We start from the raw sequence: 21,736 nt of genomic DNA, 5'->3' as shown, positions 1-21,736 counted from the left end.
CGCGGCCATGACCGGTATGAATGCAGGCCTGACAATAGTTGCAGCGACCAATTTGAGAACCTAGTTAAAGGTCTTGTTTCCCAATTTAACCAGCTTCATCAGTTGGCCATAGGCTCAATCACCATTGTGTTACCTCATTCGGCGATAGATAGTGACTTAACAGACATTTATTTACATGAAAATCTTCGAGATTATGCCTTTAAGTGTTACTTGATGGAATGCAGCACAAAATGGAACTGAAAGTGTTGCTTTGTTTATTTTAATGTGAAAGTACATAAAAAAATGTTGTCCCTAAAATGACTAAATAATCGTGATTAAGAATTGTGATCTCACTATTGATCAAAATAATCGTGATTATCATTTTGGCCATAGTCGTGCAGCCCTAAGTGATTATATATATGTAGATTAAATGAACTTACATGTTACATGTTTTTAACACTACAGACATGTGAAATGACAGCAGGAGATTTTTTTGTCAGAAAACATTATCAGGCATGTATAAGACAAGCAAAGAGATAAGAGGTACCACTTTGTCCAGAGGGGGCGCAAGATCAATACAAAAAGAAAGTTCCTTACAGTAGCTTTAAAAAAGTTTTTATTTTGAACATTCTTTTAGAGTTGCTCTTAAAGCCCTTTAGCCCATTTATCCACAGATATGATTACATAATTCAGTACCTCTATGCCTTTCATTGTTTGTCCACAAAGTAACTCTTGGAGCTTCCACTGCATTTCTTTGGTAGTATCCAAAGTTTTAAACCATTCCCTTGGAATATTAGTAGAGAAAACTTACTTGGAATTTGAAAAACATAATAAATAAAGACTAATATTATAAAAAAGAAAACAAGAAGACACTGGGTCACATGACATTGGAGCTATAACAAAAAACTTATTACAAAAAAAAAAATGTAATAGAAATAGAAAAGGCAATGTAATCTAATGTAATTAGGTGTGTCTTATTTGTCCAAGTGAGTATTAACATTTGAAATTGATTTGAGGACACTAGTTCAAATGACATGGAAGTTATTGCAAAAAAACATTAAAAGCAACAAAAAATCCAACATAAAGAGGTGTGTCCTATTTGTCCAATTTAGTATTCATTTCTCTTATTAATTTTGAGCCATTAGGCCACATGACCTCGAAGCTATGGGCAAAAAAGCTCTTTTTTATTATAAAAACGATTAAAAATGAATGAAACACACTTAAGCATTTAAAATTAGTGGGCAACATTTAAGCAATTTAGTTGTATTTTTTAATCCTAATCTTTATATGGGCAAGTCATGAGCGTATAATAAAAACATCAGTTTTGTGTCCATTTAACAGTAATTTATTGATTTTCCCTAAGTCAGGCACTACCTGATATGTGCAAGGGCTCGGAGCTAAGCTTACCAACTCTGAGGGAAGCCAGCGTCGTTGGCTTTCGAGTCAATGTCTGTTAAATATCCAACTTAAAACTAACCTCACCGCGGTGGTGTTATCAAGGTTTTTTTACATTGAACAGTTGATATCACGAACTAACCTACTTAGTGTTAACCTTGTATAAACGGTAGATAACATTTAATACAATATAGGTTACTTAAGTGATATAAAGGTCCTACTGTTGCTAATGGCCAAAGGTCCTAGGAATGAAAAAAAACGTATTCAAGGTTTTCTGATGTTGGACTTTGATTTTTAAACTGACAACACAAAATGAATCAATATGGACCCAAATGAAAAGATATGATATGGTTACATTATAGCTTAAAAGTTTGTCAACATTCACCATTACCACCTTTGCATTAGCCGTCCGTTAACTGGCTCCAAACGCTATTTTTTGCAGTAGACAATATTAAGCCATTGGTTAATTATTGGTTTGTGGCTTTATTTAGAGACATTTGAGGCTTTACATGGCTAATAAAATTTGCTACTTAGATGTTTGTCACGGTGACGCTACTTTTAAATTGGCATTTCACAGGCTAGCTAATTTAAACGTCCAGCTAGGTTTGTGCATGAAAAGTTTTAGCTAATAATTAGCATGCTATGTTAGCTTGTGAGAGACATAAATATAATGTAGTTCTTGGTAATCAGGCATTAACTGCTTGGGAAATTGCACTTCTCTACTAGCAAAGTCACATACTCAAATCCTTGACAGTAGTTTGTCCTGAATCGTCGAACTGCGATGAACCTGTGGCCACTATAGTGCACATAATAATGTTAGCTAGCTGTGTTGTAACCTGTTACCACTAATTACAATAGCGACCTGCAAGTTTGGGAGTTTGGCAAAAGTTCAGCAGTAATGCAAGCTTACAGGTACATTGATAATGTGTAAAAATTATATGGGCGGCACACATACTGTAAATAAATAAAGAAATAACCAAAAACAGCAATTATATATATAGTACTGTGCAAAAGTTTTAGGCAGGTGTGAAAAAATACTGTAAACTAAGAATGCTTTCAAAATTATAATTAATAATTGTTTATTTTTATCAGTTTACAAAATGATAAGTGAGCGAACAAAAGAACATTTTAAATCAAATCAATATTTGGTGTTACTACCCTTTGCTTTCAAACCAGCATCAATTCTTATTGGTATACTCGCACAAAGTCAGGGATTTTTTAGGATTATAGTCAGGTGTATGATCAACCAATTATACCAGGTGCTGATGATCATCGATTTCACATGTAGGTTGAAACAGTCAGTAACTGAAACAGAAACAGCTGTGTAGGAGGCTTAAAACTGGGTGAGGAACAGCCACACTCTGCTACCAAGGTGAGGTTGTGGAAGACAGTTTCATGTCACAGGTCACACACCATGGCAAGACTGAGCACAGCAACAGCAACAAGACACGAGGTAGTTATACTGCATCAGCAAGGTCTCTCCCAGACAAAGATTTCAAAGCAGACTGGGGTTTCAAGATGTGCTGTTCAAGCTCTTTTGAAGAAGCACAAAGAAACGGGCAACGCTGAGGATCGTAGACGCAGTGGTGGGCCAAGGAAACTTAGTACAGCAGATAACAAACACATCAAGCTTATTTCCCTTCGAAATCGGAAGATGTCCAGCAGTGCCATCAGCTGAGAACTGGCAGAAACCAGTGGGACCCAGGTACAACCATCTACTGTCCGGAGAAGTCTGGCCAGAAGTGGTCTTCATGGAAGAGTAGCAGCCAAAAAGCCTCGACATGGAAACAAGGCCAAGCGACTCAACTATGCACAAAAACATAGGAACTGGGGTGCAGAAACATAGCAGCAGGTGCTCTGGACTGATGAGTCAAAATAAGAAATATTTGGCTGTAGCAGAAGCAGTTTGTTCGCCAAAGGGCTGGAGAGCGGTACAATAATGAGTGTCTGCAGGCAACAGTGAAGCATGGTGGAGGTTCCTTGCAAGTTTGGGGCTGCATTTCTGCAAATGGAGTCAGAGATTTAATCAGGATTACTGGTGTCCTCAATGCTGCGAAATACAGGCAGATATTTATCCATCATGCAATACCATCAGGGAGGTGTATGATTGGCCCCAAATTTATTCTGCAGCAGGACAACGACCCCAAACATACAGCCAATGTCATTAAGAACTATATTCAGCGTAAAGAAGAACGAGAAGTCCTGGAAGTGATGGTATGGCCCCCACAGAGCCCTGATCTCAACATCATCGAGTCCGTCTGGGATTACATGAAGAGACGGAAGGATCTGAGGAAGCCTACATCCACAGAAGATCTGTGGTTAGTTCTCCAAGATTTTTTGGACAACCTACCAACCGAGTTCCTTCAAAAACTGTATGCAAGTGTACCTAGAAGAATTGATGCTGTTTTGAAGGCTGTTTTGGGTGGTCACACCAAATATTTATTTGATTTAGATTTCTCTTCTGTTAATTCACTGCATTTTGTTAATTGATGAAAATAAACTATTAACACTTCCATTTTTGAAAGCATTCTTAGTTTACAGCATTTTTTCACACCTGCCTAAAACTTTTGCACAGTACTGTATGTGTATATATATATATATATATATATATATATATCCTTTATATACAAGATTATTTGCTTGAGATTTATGAGGGATAGAAGTAAGAAAAATTAAATGTTATATTATGCTATGTTTCATCGTTTTCCTTATCTCATATTCATCATTTATCTTAGACAACACAAAAATAGCCATCTATGATTTCAGGAAAGTGGCCTCAAGGTGGAAGAAACAAAAACTAAGTGATAAAAATATAAGTAATACAAATGCATGTAGTTAAGCGGTGAAAATACATGTGAATAAAAAAAATTAAGCGGTGAAAACGCATGTGAAATAAAAAATTGAGTGATAAATTAACCTTTAATAACAACCAACTGACATTTGTTTACGGCACGCATTTTTTGTTACTTATGCCTTAAAAAAAAAAAAGAACACGCCATTTTCTGTCTACAGTAGTGCCTTCGCCATTCTCTGAACAACTGTCTACTAAGTTTCTGCAAAATCGTTTTGTAGGATTAATCCTCTCCCCTCCCTCTTTGGATTTGCAGTTGCCCACGTCGCGAGCAGGTCAGGCTGGCTAGTCGAGAGCCAAAAACTCGATCAGTTTCGGTTGGCGTGGCTTTTGATTGACACTTTGGGCTGGAGTAAAACAAACATTGCGTGCTGTAAAAGATAAATTGTATCTGGGTGTTGTCGTGAATGATAAATGGTAGACAGTAGTTATTATCTAATCACTTGATAATTTATCACTCTATTTTTCAATTCACATAAACTTTAACTGCTTAATTTTTCAATTCACAAGCATTTTCATCACCTCTATTTTAATCAAATTTTGTTACTTCCACCCTTGAGGCCCCTTTCCTGAAATAATTGATTCAATTTTAGTGTTGTGAATGATGAATGATAAATGTAGGACGGGTGAAATGATGAATCGTGGCACTGCTTTCATCAAATCGCGACAGTTTTAATCAGATCACTTAATAATTTATCACTTCATCTTTAAATTCACATGCATTTTCATCACCTCCGTTTTTATCATTGAATTTCTGATACTTCCCATTATAGAGATGTAATGAAAGCTGCAAACTTTTTATTTATTTCTAATGTATGACAAAATTATAAAAGGATTATCATTCTGTGGAGTACATTACATTACATTATGCTGCATTCACGTGCTCCTCGGTTAGTCTTACTTCCCAAGTTGGAAAGGTGCTCTTCCAACTTCAGTGTGTCCATGTAAGGTGGGAAAAACAATGGTCACAACTATGAAGATATATTTGTATTGCTCAGAAATAACCTATTTCTCTCTGCGTGAAGTGCAACTAAGAAATGATAAGAAATATAAGAAACTATACAGGAGACAAACCTGATGTGCAACACGTGAATTAATACAATATTTCGACCATCAAGCACACATTTACTTTGGTGTACCATGTTTCTGTCTAATCGTTTACTTACTCGGCAAGTCGGGTATCAAACACTTTATCTGACATCTCAGTTGTTCTGACTCGAGCGAGTCTTTAGTTAATTTCCAGTCGGAATCTCAATTTTCCGATTGTTGCGACAGCATATGCGGGGTTAGGGGGATGACATGTAAAGCCCGACACCCCCTCCCTGAAAACACCGTACAAACTAATGCCTGCTTAACTTAATCGTCATTTCATGTCACATGTCACGAATGCCTAAATATACTGCACACAACAGGCGCATTTAACAATAAAAGTACAGTGGAGGAGCTCACCTCGATGTTTGAAAATACGTACTAGTCAGCAAATCTGTCTACGGCATGCATACGGGTTTTATCTGTTGTCATGTGACCCACACTCAGCCATCTTGTGGAAAACGAAGAGAGAGAGAGAGAGCCCAGAGAGAGCCACACAACTCGCATACAAACCTTGTGCTGTCAGATCAAGCAGAGGTAAGACAGCCAGAGTTTAATACAGTATCAAAGAAAAAAATCGTACGTTTGAGTGAAGTACCATGTCAGAGAGACAAACTCTGACGAGCTGAGGTGCTCGGGATAGTTGTTAAACCACCATGTTTACTTGGCCTTGCAGCATCGGGCTCCAGTGCCTCTATGTGCGTGTCCGGGCCGTGTGAGATGCGGGACGGGCTGACGAGGAAATGTTGTTGTGGCTGCTCGAAGGCCGCGTGCAGCTCGTTAGCCAACCTGTTAGCTTTTAGCCACAAGTGCTGAGGATAGGGATTAAGTTATACCAGGGGATTGTTAAATTTGGTATTAATACTGTATGACAATATGTTTTTTCCGTTTAGTAAACCAAACTACTGTCACTTCAGATATATGTATATTTTTAAGTGTGACAGACATTAATTTGCTATGTTTTTGTAAAACGCTTTTAGCTAGCTAGCTCTTGACCAAATGCAGTTAGCTAACGCGCTAGCATGACCACCGTTGGCTATCGCCTTGCTGGCTGGCTAGCTAAAATACCCTGGTGTGGCACCAGTCAAGAGACACTTTAACTAGCTACAAGTCAGCTGCCAGCTTTTGTTATAACCATATTTTGGTAGCCATAACTGGCAATATTAAACTATTAAGAAATGTGTTTGTTAATGTTAGCCACTAGCTTTCTGTGATTCGCTCAAATATTCACGTTTATTGTTTATCTGATTGGTTAGCCTGATGCGTTAGCTAACTCATTGCTGAAAACCGATTTGCTAGCACAAATCAACTTTTTACACATATTAGAGTAATATATCTAACATTAGCTACAGCATGATCTTTAACAACAGAATGAGTCTGTCTGGTCAGTGTGAGGCAGCTGTGTCTTCCTTAGTTTCATGTTAGATTAGTGTTACACGGTGGACTAAACGTGTTACTCAAGATAACTATCCGGACAACTTTTCAAGAACATGATGTAATGGTCATTTTTTCCCTCTGACTTGAGCCGTTTCACTCGCATCAAACACAGAAGTCGGACACGATCGAACAGAAAAAATAATGTCGAAGGAGTTCAAACTCTATGTAAACTCAAGTCCTTCGTTCATTTTCACTTTGTGCTAAAACGTGTCGTTGTGCCAAGCCTTCCGGAGAGTTGCCCACACATGTTGCTGATTTGCTGTATTTATTACTGTCACTTAGAAACTTACACGTGGCTTAACTCTGCTTCCATATGGTCAGTGGTATTGTGAGGGTACTGTCGCCTTTTGTCCCCGTTGTTTGAGGAAGTCTCTCAACGTAATAAATCCTCACTTTCAAGCATAAGTACGAGGAAAAGTATTGACATTATAGACATTGATGTATGCAAACTAAAACATTTCTGGCAAAACATGTTTTGTTTTAGTAAAGTTAACCTTCGTTGTCAAATACAGGTGTCTGACATACCCTGCTTGAAGGCTGGGAGACTTCCTAAAATAGCATTAGCAGATTGAAATTGTACACTGCTTGTGAGGTTGTCGGATGGGCTATATATCCTGAGGAGTTGGAATACATTAAAGCGGGTGACAAAACTTCCAGTTATATTTTTCAGAGTCTGCAGACAGAATTAAACTATTGTAAATTACTAATACATATACTTAAAGAGAAATAAAAAAGATTTGGTAATATTTGTTTATATAAAAATTGATTATATGACAAATGTTTAAAAGTTATAACATAATACTTGATAATAAATATACACACCAAATTCCACTATGTATAGACATGTGCTGAATCTTGAAAAGCAAGCAGGAATGCAAATCCGGCAATGTTAGAAAGTATATAGGATTTTTTTCTCTTCAAGTAGGGGGGTTACTAATCAATTTGGCTTTCTGCATTGCTTAGATTTTCAGCAGTAGCACTGTTATACCTTAACAATACATACTGAGTGGTACTAATCCCTTTCTTCCCTTTTCATATTTGTAGATCTTCAAGGAAGAATGGCTGAAACCCAGACACTTAACTTTGGACCAGAATGGTAAATGAGCTGACATGGATTAAAGATTAGATTGTGTGGAATAATTGGCAGGTTGTGAAACTGGTTTTACTGATGTTGCATCTTATCCATACGTGTTCAGACGTGCCAATTGCCTCCTTAGCTTTACTGTTGTCTCTGTCCACTCGGCCTTTATAACCCTGTCTCTCTCTCCAGGCTCCGTGCCCTGTCTGGAGGAGGTGGCGGCAGCAGTGGTGGTGGAAGCGGCTGTGCGGTTGCCTCTCCGCCCCTCTCACCTGCGTTGCCAAAGTATAAACTTGCAGACTATCGCTACGGGAGAGAAGAAATGTTAGCACTTTATGTAAAGGATAACAAGGTTGGTAGGCCTGTAACATCTGCATCTGACATGCAGAGATTTGATTTCCTTCTTTCTTATTTCGTGTGATTCTTTCAAAGCCTTATGGATATTAACAGTGTCGCTTGTTTATTCCTCTCCTGCAGATCCCTATAGACCTACATGATAAGGAGTTTCTGCCCATATTGCAAGAGGAGCCCCTGCCGCCTCTGGCACTCGTCTCTTTTACAGAGGAAGAACAGGTAAGATTTCATATCATGATATTATGTCTCTATATTGGTAAGAAATTGTAAATTCAGAAGCCGTTTGGCTTATATACCAGACAAAAATTGTGTAACATCGTCCCGTTGTCGTCTTGTTGTTATTTCTGAGATTATACTGTTCCTTCTTCAATACATTTTTCCAGTAACTACCAAATACATAACAAGTGCAAAGAAAAGAGCTGAGAGCTTGCTGCTCACCCCCTCTTTCCCCTACCCTTTTGTATTTGCAGAGAAATTTTTCCATGTCTGTAAACAGTGCAGCCGTACTCCGGCTGACAGGGCGAGGAGCCGGTCCGATAGCAGGGGCACCCAGAGGCCGAAGTACCTCAAGGGGTCGAGGTAAGGATTTAACGAAGATCATACATGATTGTGACCTCTCTCATTTTAAGTCTAAGTAGCTTCAGGGTTTGTGTGCTTGATTAATTTAACAATTGTCTTTCAAGAATACGACTAATTTGTCCACAGCTTGACGCAAGAAATGATTTATTAGCACTTTGTAGGTGTTGTTCTTAATGCACAATATTTTATGTTGTCTAACTGACGCTAAGAATATGAGGAAAATACAACAGCCTAGTACACGGTCACTGTTAGGAGATGATGTCAATGAATAATGAAGTAGACAGATAAATGGAAAACCACTAGAGCTGGTTTATGTACATCTTCTGGATGAAATATGAAAGGGAAAATACAGCATCGTGATTCAGCAGATTTGTGCAATGGATGATGGTAGTGTAGTTACCTGTGTGTGTGTGTGTGTGTGTGTGTGTGTGTGTGTGTGTGCCTGTTAGCCTGTGTGCCTGTGTGCCTGTGTGTGCTTGGTGCTACCATTTACATTATTATAACCTGTGTTTTATAGCTGCAGATGTTTGGTAGACACTTTCTGATAATTTGGTGATGTTCAAACTAAATTTGGGGATTTGTCCACAGATTAGAGATCCCACCTGATGCTCAGCACATGCACAAAATAATAAGCATCTAGACCTCTTCAGGTCATATTATTAATGTAATTTCAACCTGTGATTGTTTTCAGGCCGGGGAAGAGGAGATGGAGGGTTTTACCAAAGAAGTTTTGATGATGTGGAAGGTTTTGGTCGTGGAGTAAGGGAGATGCATCGCTCCCAAAGCTGGGAAGAAAGGTATTAAAACTCCCAGGTGTTGCTATAAAGATTTCCAATATGAGCAATTACAAGTCTTTGTTGTTACGACTTTACGTAATTTGTAGTTTTCTTGCCAGGGGAGACAGAAGGTTTGAAAAGCCAGGTCGAAAAGACCCAGGTTGGTGTTAAATATTGTTGCTCAAAAAAATCAATACAGGATGTACTTTTTGACAAATGCTCTGACTGATCTACTTGTTGCTCTCTGTAATTGTAGTCGAGGCTGCTCCAGGACATTTTCCGATGAATCACAGTAAGTGTGTTTTTGTACAAATCCAATAATTGACCTAAAGGATGTCCAGATATGTTTATTAAATGTAAATGACACAAATGAGTGTTTTTCATCATTGGTGGCATTAAGTGAGCGAGCGTTAGCTTAACTGACTTTAATATAATGATGAAGACCTTTAACCCCCTCCCCCTTTTCTTTGCAGTTCGAGGCAACTATGAGGATGTGGCGACAGGCCTACCAAGGAAGCACGACTTCACGCGTTCAGAGAGTGAGAACTGGCGCTCTACTCGTGAGGATCAGAACGGTGAGGATGATGATGGGGGCTGGCGCCTGGCGGGTTCTCGACGGGACGGTGACCGGTGGTGCCCCCCAAGCCCAGGTGGGCACTGCACTGAGCACATTAGCAGAACATTTATCTTTGATGAATGATCTTTGATAAAATGTGTGTGTGGTGTTCAGCCAGGGGTTTTTTTTTGTATGACCTGTATCAGAATAAGGCACATTAACCAGCATGTCAGCTGTTGTGTGGTCTGATGTTTTAATTTAGCACTCATGTAGGTTTAAATGTTGCCATACAACCTATTTGATTGAACGGGGTTTCTCCAGCTCCGCCTTTTTGTTCTTTATTGTGGTGTGTTTGTATCAATGCTAGCACATATAACAGCTACCAATTGAGCTTTTTTAATGCACATGCTGCAAAAGTCGATCTGTTCTTGTACGTCGATGCACTTTGTTCGGTAGTGCTGGTGGCCACTAGTTATACTGTTTATGTTGATGAAGATGAGGTGGATCATCACACTGGGGTATATTTAACAATACTGATATTTTAGACGGGCCTCGCTCAGCAGGGTGGCGGGAACACCCAGATCAGCGTCGCCGCTTCCCATTCGATGCAAGAGAAGACGAGCGGGGCTACAGGAGGCCGCGGTCGGGCAGCGGCAGCCTGGAGGACGAGAGGGACAGCCTGCCAGAGTGGTGTCTGGAGGATGCGGACGAGGAGGCGGGCACCTTCGACTCATCAGGGGCCTTTCTCTCACTCAAGGTGAGACGAGACCTGAGAGGATGTTTTAGAAAGTCAATTAAGTTCAGCTGTGCCATTTGTTTCTACAAATGTATGATACTGTAATTGTGTGCATTGTGCATTTCGGTATAGAAATCGTCCAAGGAACCAATCCTGGAGGAGGCAGAGCTCGACTTCAAACCTTTGGAGGAGTGTGAAGAGGGGCTGGAGGAGGACAGTCCGCCTAAGGAGACCAAAGAATTGGAAACAGAGGCAGAACGAAAGGGTCAGTCTGTTTTTGAAAGTTGAGTTAATCCCTCTTCCTTAATGTTCTGGGTTGTTCCTTAATGTAGCACTTGAAGCAGTACTGCTTATTTTATGTGCTGTAAATATACTGGTATGATTCTTGCAATTGTGGGTGTGGAGTCCCCCAGATGAATGCAGTGTAATATTATCTTTAAAGGGCAGATTGAGTGGGATTTTCCTGGGAAACGTATAATCTCTTAATTATCACTTGTGTCTGACGAGGAGTGTTGAATGATATCTGTGTCTGCAGACACCTTCATCAGCCTTTGGTTTGTTTTGTGGAGCCCCCAGTCAATAACAGTGCAAAGGTGAGGGGGAAAAAGTAGCGATCAAAGTGCAGCAGAAGAAGCCTAGTTTTGCCTTTATCCACATTATCCCTCTTGCTCCTTGGGCTAGCGAGTAGGGGCATGACAAACAGAAAGCAACAAATCCTGCTCAGTCTGCCTTTGATGACAGGCACACAGGCCTGGATTTGAAGTCAAATGAACTTTGTGCAACAATCGAAACTCTTCATTTACAGGATCTAATATGGTGTTTGAATTTTCCTTCACCACTTTGCACTTTGTGGTCAGACTTTTACGTTAAGCTACAGAAAAATCAACACTGAAACTGGTACAGTTTCTTGCTATGCGACACTTGAGCTTATGATCAGCCATTTTTATCCTTGGACTGTTCAACCAAATAAGAATATTTCCTCTCATTTTATTTTGAAACAATCTGTATGTAAGCTTTTAAATCACTTCAGTGAGAGCCATCCCTGGTGCTTCTCTTCTTCTCTTTACCTTTTATCTGTTTTATTTTTCTTAGAGTTGCTGAGAGTTTCAGAGGAGGCTCCAGCTGTTACCTCATCTATTGCACCTCAAGGTTCGGAACACCTGGCTCCTGTCCCGTCTCTGCCAACGAGCCAGCCCTGCAGAATAGAAGAGCCTGAGAGGCCAGCAGAACGGCATCCACCCCTGGAGCTCCCACCAGAGCCCTGCAAAGTCCCCATGCACATCCCCATGTCTAACAGCATGCTCGAGTCCCTACCCATGACGCACATTTCTACCACCCGAGCAGGTCAGTGTTGAGTCCTCAACATTTAGCCAGCTGGTTCCTGCTTCATAGAAACCCTCCTAATACCTGCATGTTTACTGTTCTATGCAGACGTACCTGCTCCATCGCCATCAGTCCAGCTACCGCAGCAGAAGCCCATGGAAGTTCCTGTGGTGATGAACAACCCTTTGCCCTTCCCTTCAAGTATGTTGGCACCTATTGGCAGGCCCACCGCTGTGCCACATGACACAGATGAAGATGAGGGGTTGAAACACTTTGAGCAGGTAAACTTGTCGACTTTGACCTTAAAAATCTGTCATGAGCTGATCGGGCTCTCCTTGATGATTTCTCTGTCTTTGCTGCCTTTTCCGCAGGAGGCAGAGAAGATGGTAGCATACCTGCAGGATGGCGTGGTGGACGATGACAGACTCACAGCAAAGACTTTAGAGAAGCCTAAACCTGCAGGTCTGCCGCTGACCCACGAGGCTGCTCTGAAGTGGTTCTATAAAGACCCTCAAGGGGAAATACAGGGTGAGATTGGAGGAGGTCTTTCATGCTCAAAATGTGACTTAAATACTGAACGTTTATCTTCAAAACTGCTTCATTTAAATCCACTCTCTCTGTGTTTGGGCTCTTTCAGGTCCATTCAGTAACCAGGAGATGGCCGAGTGGTTCCAGGCCGGTTACTTCACAATGTCTCTCTTAGTCAAAAGAGGCTGTGACGAAGTGTTTCAGGCACTTGGAGAGATCATGAAGATATGGGGGAGGGTACCGTTCACTCCAGGCCCTGCACCTCCACCTCTACTGGTATGTGTAAATGTTACCTGTGTCATTGCTTGTTTCTAAAGGTTCGCTGTCTTATGAGCACAAGTTGCTAGTAGTAATCCTGCCTGTAGATGGTGTGCTAATCCACTCTTTTACTTGTAAGCTGTAACAGTTTAGTTTTCCAAGATCTCTTTTCATGTAGCAATTCAGACTTTTTTTCTCTTCTATGCAGATCAGCCTTTTCTATCTTAAAATTAAATTACCACACTTTAAGAAAGTCTGACCTCAGGCAACTATGACCCAACTTACACTTCAGTCGCTGCATGTGCCCTGATGGATTGCTGTCTGGTCTCCATAAACAGTAAAAGTGTGAATGCATCCTAGAAGTATTCAAACGTGCATGTAGTCAGATGTTGAAAAGGTCTAAATGCATTTGTCTCCAGATGACGCATACTTTTATCTCTACTCCTCCCATGGTGTCGCTCTTTCAGCAAGCTGTCTGTGGAAATATCCACTCACTGAAGTGCCCCTCTTTGTTCACCATCGTGTCTGTGTAGCTACATTTTGCTTGATTGACTTGCTATGATTTATTCTGACTGTCTCTCGTGATGCAGGGCGACGGTGATCAGGAGAGGTTGAAGAGGCAGCAAGAGCTCACTGCTCTCAATCTATACCAGTTACAGCAGCTCCAATATCAATACCTCCTCAGGTACGTCTGCAAGATCGGACACTTTTATGTACTTGCAGTTATAGCAGCGTTTTTCATGTGATCTTATATAATCTTACACATTTATAAACAGCGTTCTCTCTTGGATTTCACACAGGAATTTGCTAAAAAAAACTCTGATGCCTGACAATCAAAATTAGCTTCACCACACCTTATTGAATTGTTAAAATAAACATCAAACAACACTTAATCACTTTAACACGTGGAAAAATATGCATCTTACATGCTGTGCACATTCATTTACTGATGTCAACTCAAAAGTGAGCTCCTTTTTCCTGTTTTCCCTCGTTTTCTCAATCCATATGTCCTCCACTGTCCTCCACAGGCAGCAGTATGCTCAGGCGCTGGCCCAGCAGAAAGCTGCAGCTCTAAACTCAGCTCCTCTTCAACAGCAACAGCAGCACCAACAGCAGATCAACCTGCTTCTACAGCAATACCAGGCTCTCAAGATAAGGTTGATAACACACACAGAATGGCATAATCATGAGTACATCGCCCTTAGTCTATCTGTACCTGTGCTTTAATGTGTAGTAAGCTTACCCTGCATTAGCCTGGCATTTATTTTCTTGTGTTTTTTAGAGCGTCTGAGAGCCTCCTACCTCCTGTTACCCGGTCCCTGTCTGTACCCGACTCTGGTTCTGTGTGGGAAATGCAGAACCCGTCCTCTCAGGCTTCCTGCACACCAAACCTCCAACAAGCTGCCCCAAGCAGTGAGTTTCTCACCTTAATATTCTGCAGTGTTGTTTCTTCTTTACAGAAATAGTCCATCCTGCTATAGCAGGGCTAATGCATCATGTTGTATCATGCTCAACAGCGTGGGACGGCAGCAGCGTGTGGGATTTACCTATAGACTCCATGGCGCAGGCTCCAACCATCGAGCAGATGCAACAGTTAGAGAAGTCAAAGGCTTCAAAGGTAAACCGTGTTGCTGCTCAGGTATATTTTTTGCCTATTTGGTTCTAAATTTGTCCCAAATTCTCATCTGTTGTCATTATGTAGAAAGTCAACAGAATTGCATGATGAAATAAATTGCATTGAAATAATCTAACATCACACCTGAGCTACATTAGTCCAAACTCCTTCATCTTCATACCATGAGTGTAATACCATTATTGTTGTACTGTTTAATTTGACAGTTGGAGATGGAGAGACGTGAGGCAGAAATGAGAGCCAAAAGGGAGGAAGAGGAGAGGAAACGGCTGGAGGAGGCCCTGAGAGCTCGACAGGAGGAGGAACGCAAACGCTTGGAGGAAGAGGAGCTGGCACGGCAAAAACAGGTGGGGATGAAAAACACCCACCTGAAGCACATGAAGCCTTTGAGCCACTGTTTCAGAGCGAGTCACTTTTCTCTGAGACTGACCAAATGTTGTGCATCTTTAGGAGGAGGCATTAAGACGGCAGCGAGAGCATGAAGAGGCACAGCGCAGGCAAAAAGAGGAAGAGGAGAGACTGGCACAGGAAGAAGCTCTCCGCAGATTAGAAGAGAGGAGGAGGGAAGAAGAGGAGAGGAAGAAACGGGAGGAGTTCATTCGCAAACAGGTGAGCTAAACAAAACGTCATGTACTTCTCCTCCCTTCTGGACTTTGGAAAGGTCTCCCTAACTCTGGTATTGTCTTCCTTATTAGGAAGAGGAGCGCAGAAAGCAGGAGGAACTTGAAGCGTTGAGGAGGCGTGAGGAGGAGAAGCGAGCAGAGGAAGAGGCGGCAGCTGCTGCTGCTCTGGCTCTGGCTCAACAACAAGAGGAGGAGCAGAAGAGGAGAGAGCAGGAAGCCCAAAGACAGCAGGAGCTGCAGAGACAGAGGCAGCAGCAACAAGAGGCTCTCAGGAGACTGCAACAACTGCAGCAGCAGCAGCAGCTCGCACAGATGAAGGTGAGCGCACAGAGCATTATTCTGCAGCAAACAGACAGTACAAGTTGTATTTATAGTTGACAAAACACTTTGTCCTTCCTCCTCAGCTTCCTTCCTCCTCAAAGTGGGGCCAGCAGTCGGCCAACGCTGTAAACCAGAACCAGAACGCCCTGTCACTGGCCGAGATCCAGAAACTAGAAGAGGAGAGAGAACGACAGGCGCGGGAGGAGGTAAGGACAGTGAACAGCAGATCTTCAAAGCAGGCTGGTTGTATCTCACCTGTAACTTTTTGGTGACTCTAACAGAAATAATTGTTGACCTATTTCTGTCACTTTGTCCTCCTCACTCCCACAGCAGCGACGTCAGCAACAAGAGCTCCTGAAGCTGCAGCAGCAGCAGGCCTTGCAACAGGCTCAGCAGCCCCAGGCCAAGCTGTCTGGTTGGGGTAGTGTGGCCAGAGAGCCAGTTAAAACCAAATCTTTGCTGGAGATTCAAAGGGAAGAAGCCCAGCTGATGAAGCAGCGGAAGGATCATCAGCAGCAGCAGCCACAGCAACACCCCATCGTCACCCAACAGACTCGCTCTCAACCCAGAACTGTACGTGATCCGTGTGATACCTCGTTTTATGGGCTGAAAGAGGATAAAAGCCACGGAGAGCTGCAGAGTTGGGTGTGGATTGAAAGTAGATTCAGACCTTGAAATTAGAAATGTTAATTGATGTATTCTTTTATTCATGTTTAACGCACAAATACAAAACATCCCCTATTTCCAGCTTTTCCGTGTGTGGTGGGACAGGAAACTGAACATGTTGGGTGTTCTTGTCCTACATTTGAATGTCCAAACAACAGATTAATAAGTGCTGTGTCAGTAACAGTATCTGTCTCTCGTCACAGACGTCTCTGAGTAACTCAGTGTGGGGGTCGGTGAACACCAGCACCTGCACTAACTGGGGCTCAGACTCCAGCAGTATCTGGGGCGACACCAACAACTCCAACATGGGCTTCTGGGACGAGGCTGTTAAAGAAGCAGTCCAGCAGCCTCCTCCGCCCAAAAAAGGCAGCACGCAAAAGAACAACAAAGGCAACGCCAACCTCAGGTATTTGTTAGGAATGCTAAAAACGTCTCAGACCACAGAAGGGATGATTAATACACAGAACTCAACAACTTTCTTTTGTTTCCCTGCTGCTTTTGTTTGTCCATGTAAAGTAACTCTGTGAGTGGGCGAGCCAATAAGAAGGTAGAAGAGGAGGAGAAGCTGCTGAAGTTGTTTCAAGGGGTCAGTAAGAGCCAGCAGGACACCTTCATGCAATGGTGTGAACAAACCCTGCACACCCTCAACACAGCCAACAACCTGGATGGTAAGACTGTAAAAATAAGTTTTGCGAAGGCAATCCACCCACAACTATTGACGGACCGTTTTCTGAAAGCTCACAAATACTCTCCCTCTGTCTCCCTGACAGTACCAACGTTTGCGTCCTTCCTGAAAGAAGTGGACTCTCCGTACGAGGTGCACGACTACGTCAGGGCCTATCTGGGGGACACTCCCGAGGCCAAGGACTTTGCCAAGCAGTTCCTGGAACGTCGTGCCAAACAGAACGCCAACCAACAGAAACCGGCGCCGCAGAACCAACAACAAGCCCTCAAGCAGCAGCAGCAGCAGGTGAGCAGGACCGAAGTGGTAACAGTGAGTTAAAAGCTCAGCATGAGGGCACCAAATTCTTTGGTCCCACAAGGCCGTGCCATTCTTGTAATGTGATCAAAAAGAGCGACATCTGTCCCTCTCAGTTCCCAAAATAGTTTCACGCTCTGGGGAATTTCAGCCTGGCATTTTTAGAGCCAGGACTCTGACACAGCCACTGCCTTCATACTGCCTGACCACCACTTTAATTTACAGCTCTGCTGTGAGTGTCTGTTACGTCACTCCTTTGGGTCAGCTCCAAATGATGTCAGTGCCTGTTCATGTTCCTTAGTTGGGACGTTTCTTAATCTGATGAATTACAGCAAAGTATGAAATTCTTTAAATGCTAATGTGACACTTATTTTCTTCGTCTGTTTGACAATAGCATCAGATATTCACTGTCATGATGCATATCAGTTAGGGATGCACGATATTGGATTTTTTGCTGATATCCGTTATGCCGATATTTTCCAACCATTTTTGCCGATTTCGATCCCGAGATATTAGGCTGTTTTTTCCCACCTAATTGCAGAGAACATCAAGTGTCCCCTGTAGTGGAATTGATATCATGCCTACTTATTGTAGTGCCCCACTGGCAGATCAGAAATAACATAATACAGTGCTTTTTAATATGTACACATTCACTGGGCAATATAAGAAAACAACTTAAACTTAGGTCATGTACAAAATGCCATATTTATATGTGTGTAACATTTTCTATCAAATAAAACTGTAATATTCATTATAGGCTTGGATAGTGAGATTCGGCCCCTCCTCGCATGACCGATGCGGAGCAACCATTGCAAACAGCAACCTTGCTGTCCGTTTCAGACTGCAGACATCTTGCACCCGTCTTCACACTTCACGCAAGAGGCGTGGTGCATGCAGTGCACGCGCTGAGTTAATGTCGTAGCATTACGTGAAGCTTTTTTAGGGAATCATTGAGCATTTAGGCAAAATGAAAGCGTTGCTTTATCAGTGGAAAATACGGGCAGAAAAATGACATATCTGCCGATGCCGAGAACATGCTAATGATATCGTGCATCCCTAATAACAGTATGTTGTCAGGTGATTTTGTTTCATTCATCAGGTATTTTTAATACACAGTACTTCATCACATTACATAAAGAGATGGCATGAACATTTCACACTGGGTGGGGTGGACAGGTTGATCCAAAAACTATTGGTACAGCGAAGGTCTTGTTTCGAGTAGCTATATTAGTGTCAATAGGATCAATACAAAAATGAAGGCTATCCATCACATATGAGATCACATCCTGGGAACATGAATACTCTCCTCAGTGCTGCAGTATCTCATGCCATCTGCCGTCACTGTCTTAGTTCACAAAATGAGATGATGAACATTCGTTATTTCCCAGTAACCAACGCTCAACGTGCATGTGATCAAGTCATTTACAGAATTCTTAGAAAGGAAGCCACGTGTTTGGCAAATTCTTCGTCTGCACGCAAGCTGCTTTTATATTAGCTGCATATTACTTAGTATCGTTTAGAAGCTGCATTTGATGTTATCGCCTGGCCCTTAATCACACATTTTTATTGTTGCTCACACCTTCTGTGTACAGCTATTATTTTATTGCCAAAATATCTTTGCAGTTAAGGTTCCTATTAAATTTTGTACATACTGGGTTGTGACATTATCCAGTGTAAAACACTGGCATGTTTTAGAAACTAAATGTCCCAGTCTGTGTAAATCTGGTATGACTCTCATGTAACCTGATGACAAAACATGTTTGCATTTGATTGTACAAGATGATCACACCGCTCATAAGTTCATAAGTGAATGATCCATCTTTAGTGCTGTTATTAAAAACGCAAACAGTGGTTTCATGTGTCCTCGGACCACATTTAGACTAAAGGGGAATCTGCACACGCAATTTAAAGCGTGTTTTTGACATGCGTGTGCCGGGACAGAACCGCGCCAATGTTATTCAATGCTGCAGTCTCCAACAGCCGCGTATGCTACGCGGGAGGCGGGCGTAATACGCAAGTCATTTTCTGCTGCTCCGTTCATTTTACACTTTGAGTCTTATTTTTCCCCACTGCTGCGCGTCAGTGAAGCGTAGAAAGCCATTGACTGCTATGTAAATACATGCCCACAACCAAGGAATCCATGCTAAACCATGTGATTTCTTCAAACTGAAACTGAAATCGAAGTTGACCAAAATGAAGTTATTGACAGACTAGATGAGCAGGCAAGATTAATTTGAAGGAGCAATGAATATGTAGATTTCTGGGTATACCAATCCTATTCATTAATTCTCATTTGACTTCCACATCCTACATAAATACAGAGTTTATCCACAATTAAGAAATACACGCGCACACTTTTTAGCGTCACTGCCACCCCTATTTTTGGCCAGGAATCGCAACTACCATCGACTAACTTTGAGACTCATCTTTGCTGTAGTCGCAGCCGGTGTAGATTGCAAAATAGATGCTGCTGTGACGCTTACTTTACAGAAAAACCTTTCCTTCAACAGTTGAATCAATCTCTTTTTTTGGCCATTTATGCCTTTAATTTGGAAGAGAGGACAGTGGATAGTGTCGGAAACAGGAAGAGAGGGTAGGGACAACATGCGGCAAAAGGGCCATGGGTGGGAGTCAAACCAGGGGCTGCCTCATCGAGGACTGGAGCCTCTGTACATGGGATGCACAATTTAACCGCTGAGCTAAACCGGCACGCCTTATTAAATCCTCATTTCTCTCTTGCTCAGGATTCGGTATGGGGAGGAACAGGATCTTCATCACTCTACCAGTCCAACCATACGAGTGGGCAGCAGCAGCGCTTTGAGACCGTCACCTCAGGGAAGAAGAAAAAGAAGCAGAAGATGGTCCGCGCAGACCCCAGCCTTCTAGGTGAGACCAAACACCCATCTGCTCAATCTGACAAATCTGCAACCATGTGTCACTGCTTTTACATCTCCTCTGCTAATTGGATCTTTCTGTTTGTATTTCACAGGTTTCTCTGTGAATGCGTCATCTGAGCGATTGAATATGGGAGAAATTGAGACTTTGGAGGACTTTTAAGGGACTGCAGCCAAGCAAACCCAACTGACTGTATCCAATTTGAACAGCAGCTGTTTTACCCGAACCCCTCTCACGAACCCCTGACTGCTTCAACGACTTTTATTTTCAGTTTCCCATTTATCAAACAAACAGTGGCAATCCCTCATAAATACCTAATTGAGAAAAATCTCTGAGGCAGGCGGCGTTTTCCTGCTTACGGACCTGCGATGTCATGAAACCCTCGAGACAGAAAAGGACCGGAGCAAACTGGGCGGGGAAACGATCGACCAGCCAAGAGAGCAAACACGTGATGAACTCAAGTTTCTGGAAAGTCTGCAGAGGAGTCGATGTCGCTTTGGCATCAGCTGCTTGGTCCCAATCATGTCCTGTGTCAGTAACTCAGTGACAACTAATTTCCAATTTGGCTGCCATTTTTGGGATTTTTTTAAGTGTGGATATACGGGTGGGGTGGTTGGGGTATTATGGGAATAGGTTACAGAGATTATATCCATTGTTTTGTTTTATTTATTGAAAGTTTTCCCCTCACACTTTAACCCCTCCTCCTCTTTCCCCTCCCTGTTTTCTGCTGGGTGTTCAAGGATAATGACGGCAAAGTAGAGCCCAAGGATTCGTGCCCACTTATGTCCTGTTTTAAGGACATGTTCAAAAGTTCCAAGTAGTTATCTATTTCTTGTAAAATACTAGGCTGTTTAAAGAATAAACTTTCAATTCTGCATCTGTATTATAATATATGAAAATGATCTGCTGGAGTCATACTTTTTTACTGCAGTATGAAATAATAAACAGTCTGATGTGTGGGCTGTTCACAGCTGTGTCCGAACCATTGAGAAAAGAGCCAAATGTGCAGATTTCATTTGATTCACATGCATCACACTACCATAAAGCTCATGTTTTAAAGATCCTATAGAGATCCTATTTAGAGCTGGAAATGACAATGAAATATTGCCATGTGTTAAAGGTATAATAAGTACTTGCATTTTGTCAACACATTCAAACTGGGCCCCTCCTCCTGGGCTCTTCATCACCAGAAGCTCATACTCTCTCTTGTGCGAGAACACGCCCACCCCGCCGAGCTATCACCGACAGCATCAAGGTTACCTTTGCGCTAGCATGCTAACCGCCGGTTAGCTTGTGCTACCCGGTTTGAGGCACCTACCTGTCCAACAGAAAGACGGCCAACTCTGCATTGCCCATGTTCGCCTTGTTGCTAATTTGAACCACTCCTCACCTATACGAAGCATTGGCAATGTTTATTAACTAAACATTTTAAACCTCACCAAGCCTGCTTTTTTCATCCTGTCACAGATTGTTTGTGATAGGACAGCTGAAGAGAGACAGGAAACGCTCGGAGTAGAGACTGGGGGATGACATTCACCAAATGATCGGCAAAAACAAGGAGTGAAACCTGCGATAAGTGCGTTAAGGACTGCAGCTTCTGCAACATGGCGAGCCAAACCAGCACGCCAACCCAAGTCATGGTTTTTAAACCCTCAAAGAGGAAGTGAAATTCACCAATTC

General features: G+C 42.1%; 1 protein-coding gene across 9 annotated transcripts; it reads left to right on the top strand.

The window, feature by feature from the left end:
* Window positions 1-5,771: 5,771 nt before the first annotated feature.
* On the top strand, window positions 5,772-21,033 carry gigyf2 (GRB10 interacting GYF protein 2). 9 transcript variants are annotated; one of them, XM_069684504.1, is made up of 29 exons: window positions 5,772-5,851; window positions 7,796-7,847; window positions 8,022-8,181; window positions 8,307-8,402; window positions 8,654-8,762; window positions 9,454-9,559; window positions 9,658-9,698; window positions 9,795-9,830; window positions 10,012-10,188; window positions 10,658-10,851; window positions 10,963-11,095; window positions 11,923-12,174; window positions 12,262-12,434; window positions 12,525-12,681; window positions 12,791-12,957; window positions 13,530-13,624; window positions 13,968-14,096; window positions 14,222-14,352; window positions 14,457-14,557; window positions 14,779-14,919; window positions 15,023-15,181; window positions 15,268-15,513; window positions 15,600-15,722; window positions 15,847-16,161; window positions 16,386-16,588; window positions 16,699-16,850; window positions 16,953-17,152; window positions 19,906-20,047; window positions 20,151-21,033. In XM_069684504.1, the coding sequence occupies exons 2-29, from the start codon at window positions 7,810-7,812 to the stop codon at window positions 20,216-20,218; spliced, it is 4,044 nt and encodes a 1,347-aa protein (XP_069540605.1). In that variant the 5' UTR covers window positions 5,772-5,851; window positions 7,796-7,809; the 3' UTR covers window positions 20,219-21,033. The 9 variants fall into 9 exon arrangements, with proteins under 9 accessions (XP_069540605.1, XP_069540602.1, XP_069540598.1 ...); XM_069684501.1 differs by having other exon boundaries at window positions 10,640-10,851; window positions 15,847-16,089; XM_069684497.1 differs by having other exon boundaries at window positions 10,640-10,851.
* Window positions 21,034-21,736: the final 703 nt, after the last annotated feature.

This window comes from Semicossyphus pulcher, unplaced genomic scaffold, assembly GCF_022749685.1.
Source record: "Semicossyphus pulcher isolate SPU_LCO1_2020_fin unplaced genomic scaffold, fSemPul1.0.p SCAF_7, whole genome shotgun sequence".
Classification (NCBI taxonomy): Eukaryota; Metazoa; Chordata; class Actinopteri; order Labriformes; family Labridae; genus Semicossyphus; species Semicossyphus pulcher.
Note: the sequence above shows the minus strand (reverse complement) of the source record. Positions and strands in the feature narration are given on the sequence as shown.

Excerpts from the sequence above, each read along its gene's own strand:
- gigyf2 (XM_069684496.1), top strand. The coding sequence starts at position 7,810 with ATGGCTGAAACCCAGACACTTAACTTTGGACCAGAATG. Across the intron at positions 12,682-12,790 it reads CCCTCAAGGGGAAATACAGG|GTCCATTCAGTAACCAGGAG; the intron begins GTGAGATTGGAG and ends GGGCTCTTTCAG. Across the intron at positions 17,153-19,905 it reads TCAAGCAGCAGCAGCAGCAG|GATTCGGTATGGGGAGGAAC; the intron begins GTGAGCAGGACC and ends TCTCTTGCTCAG.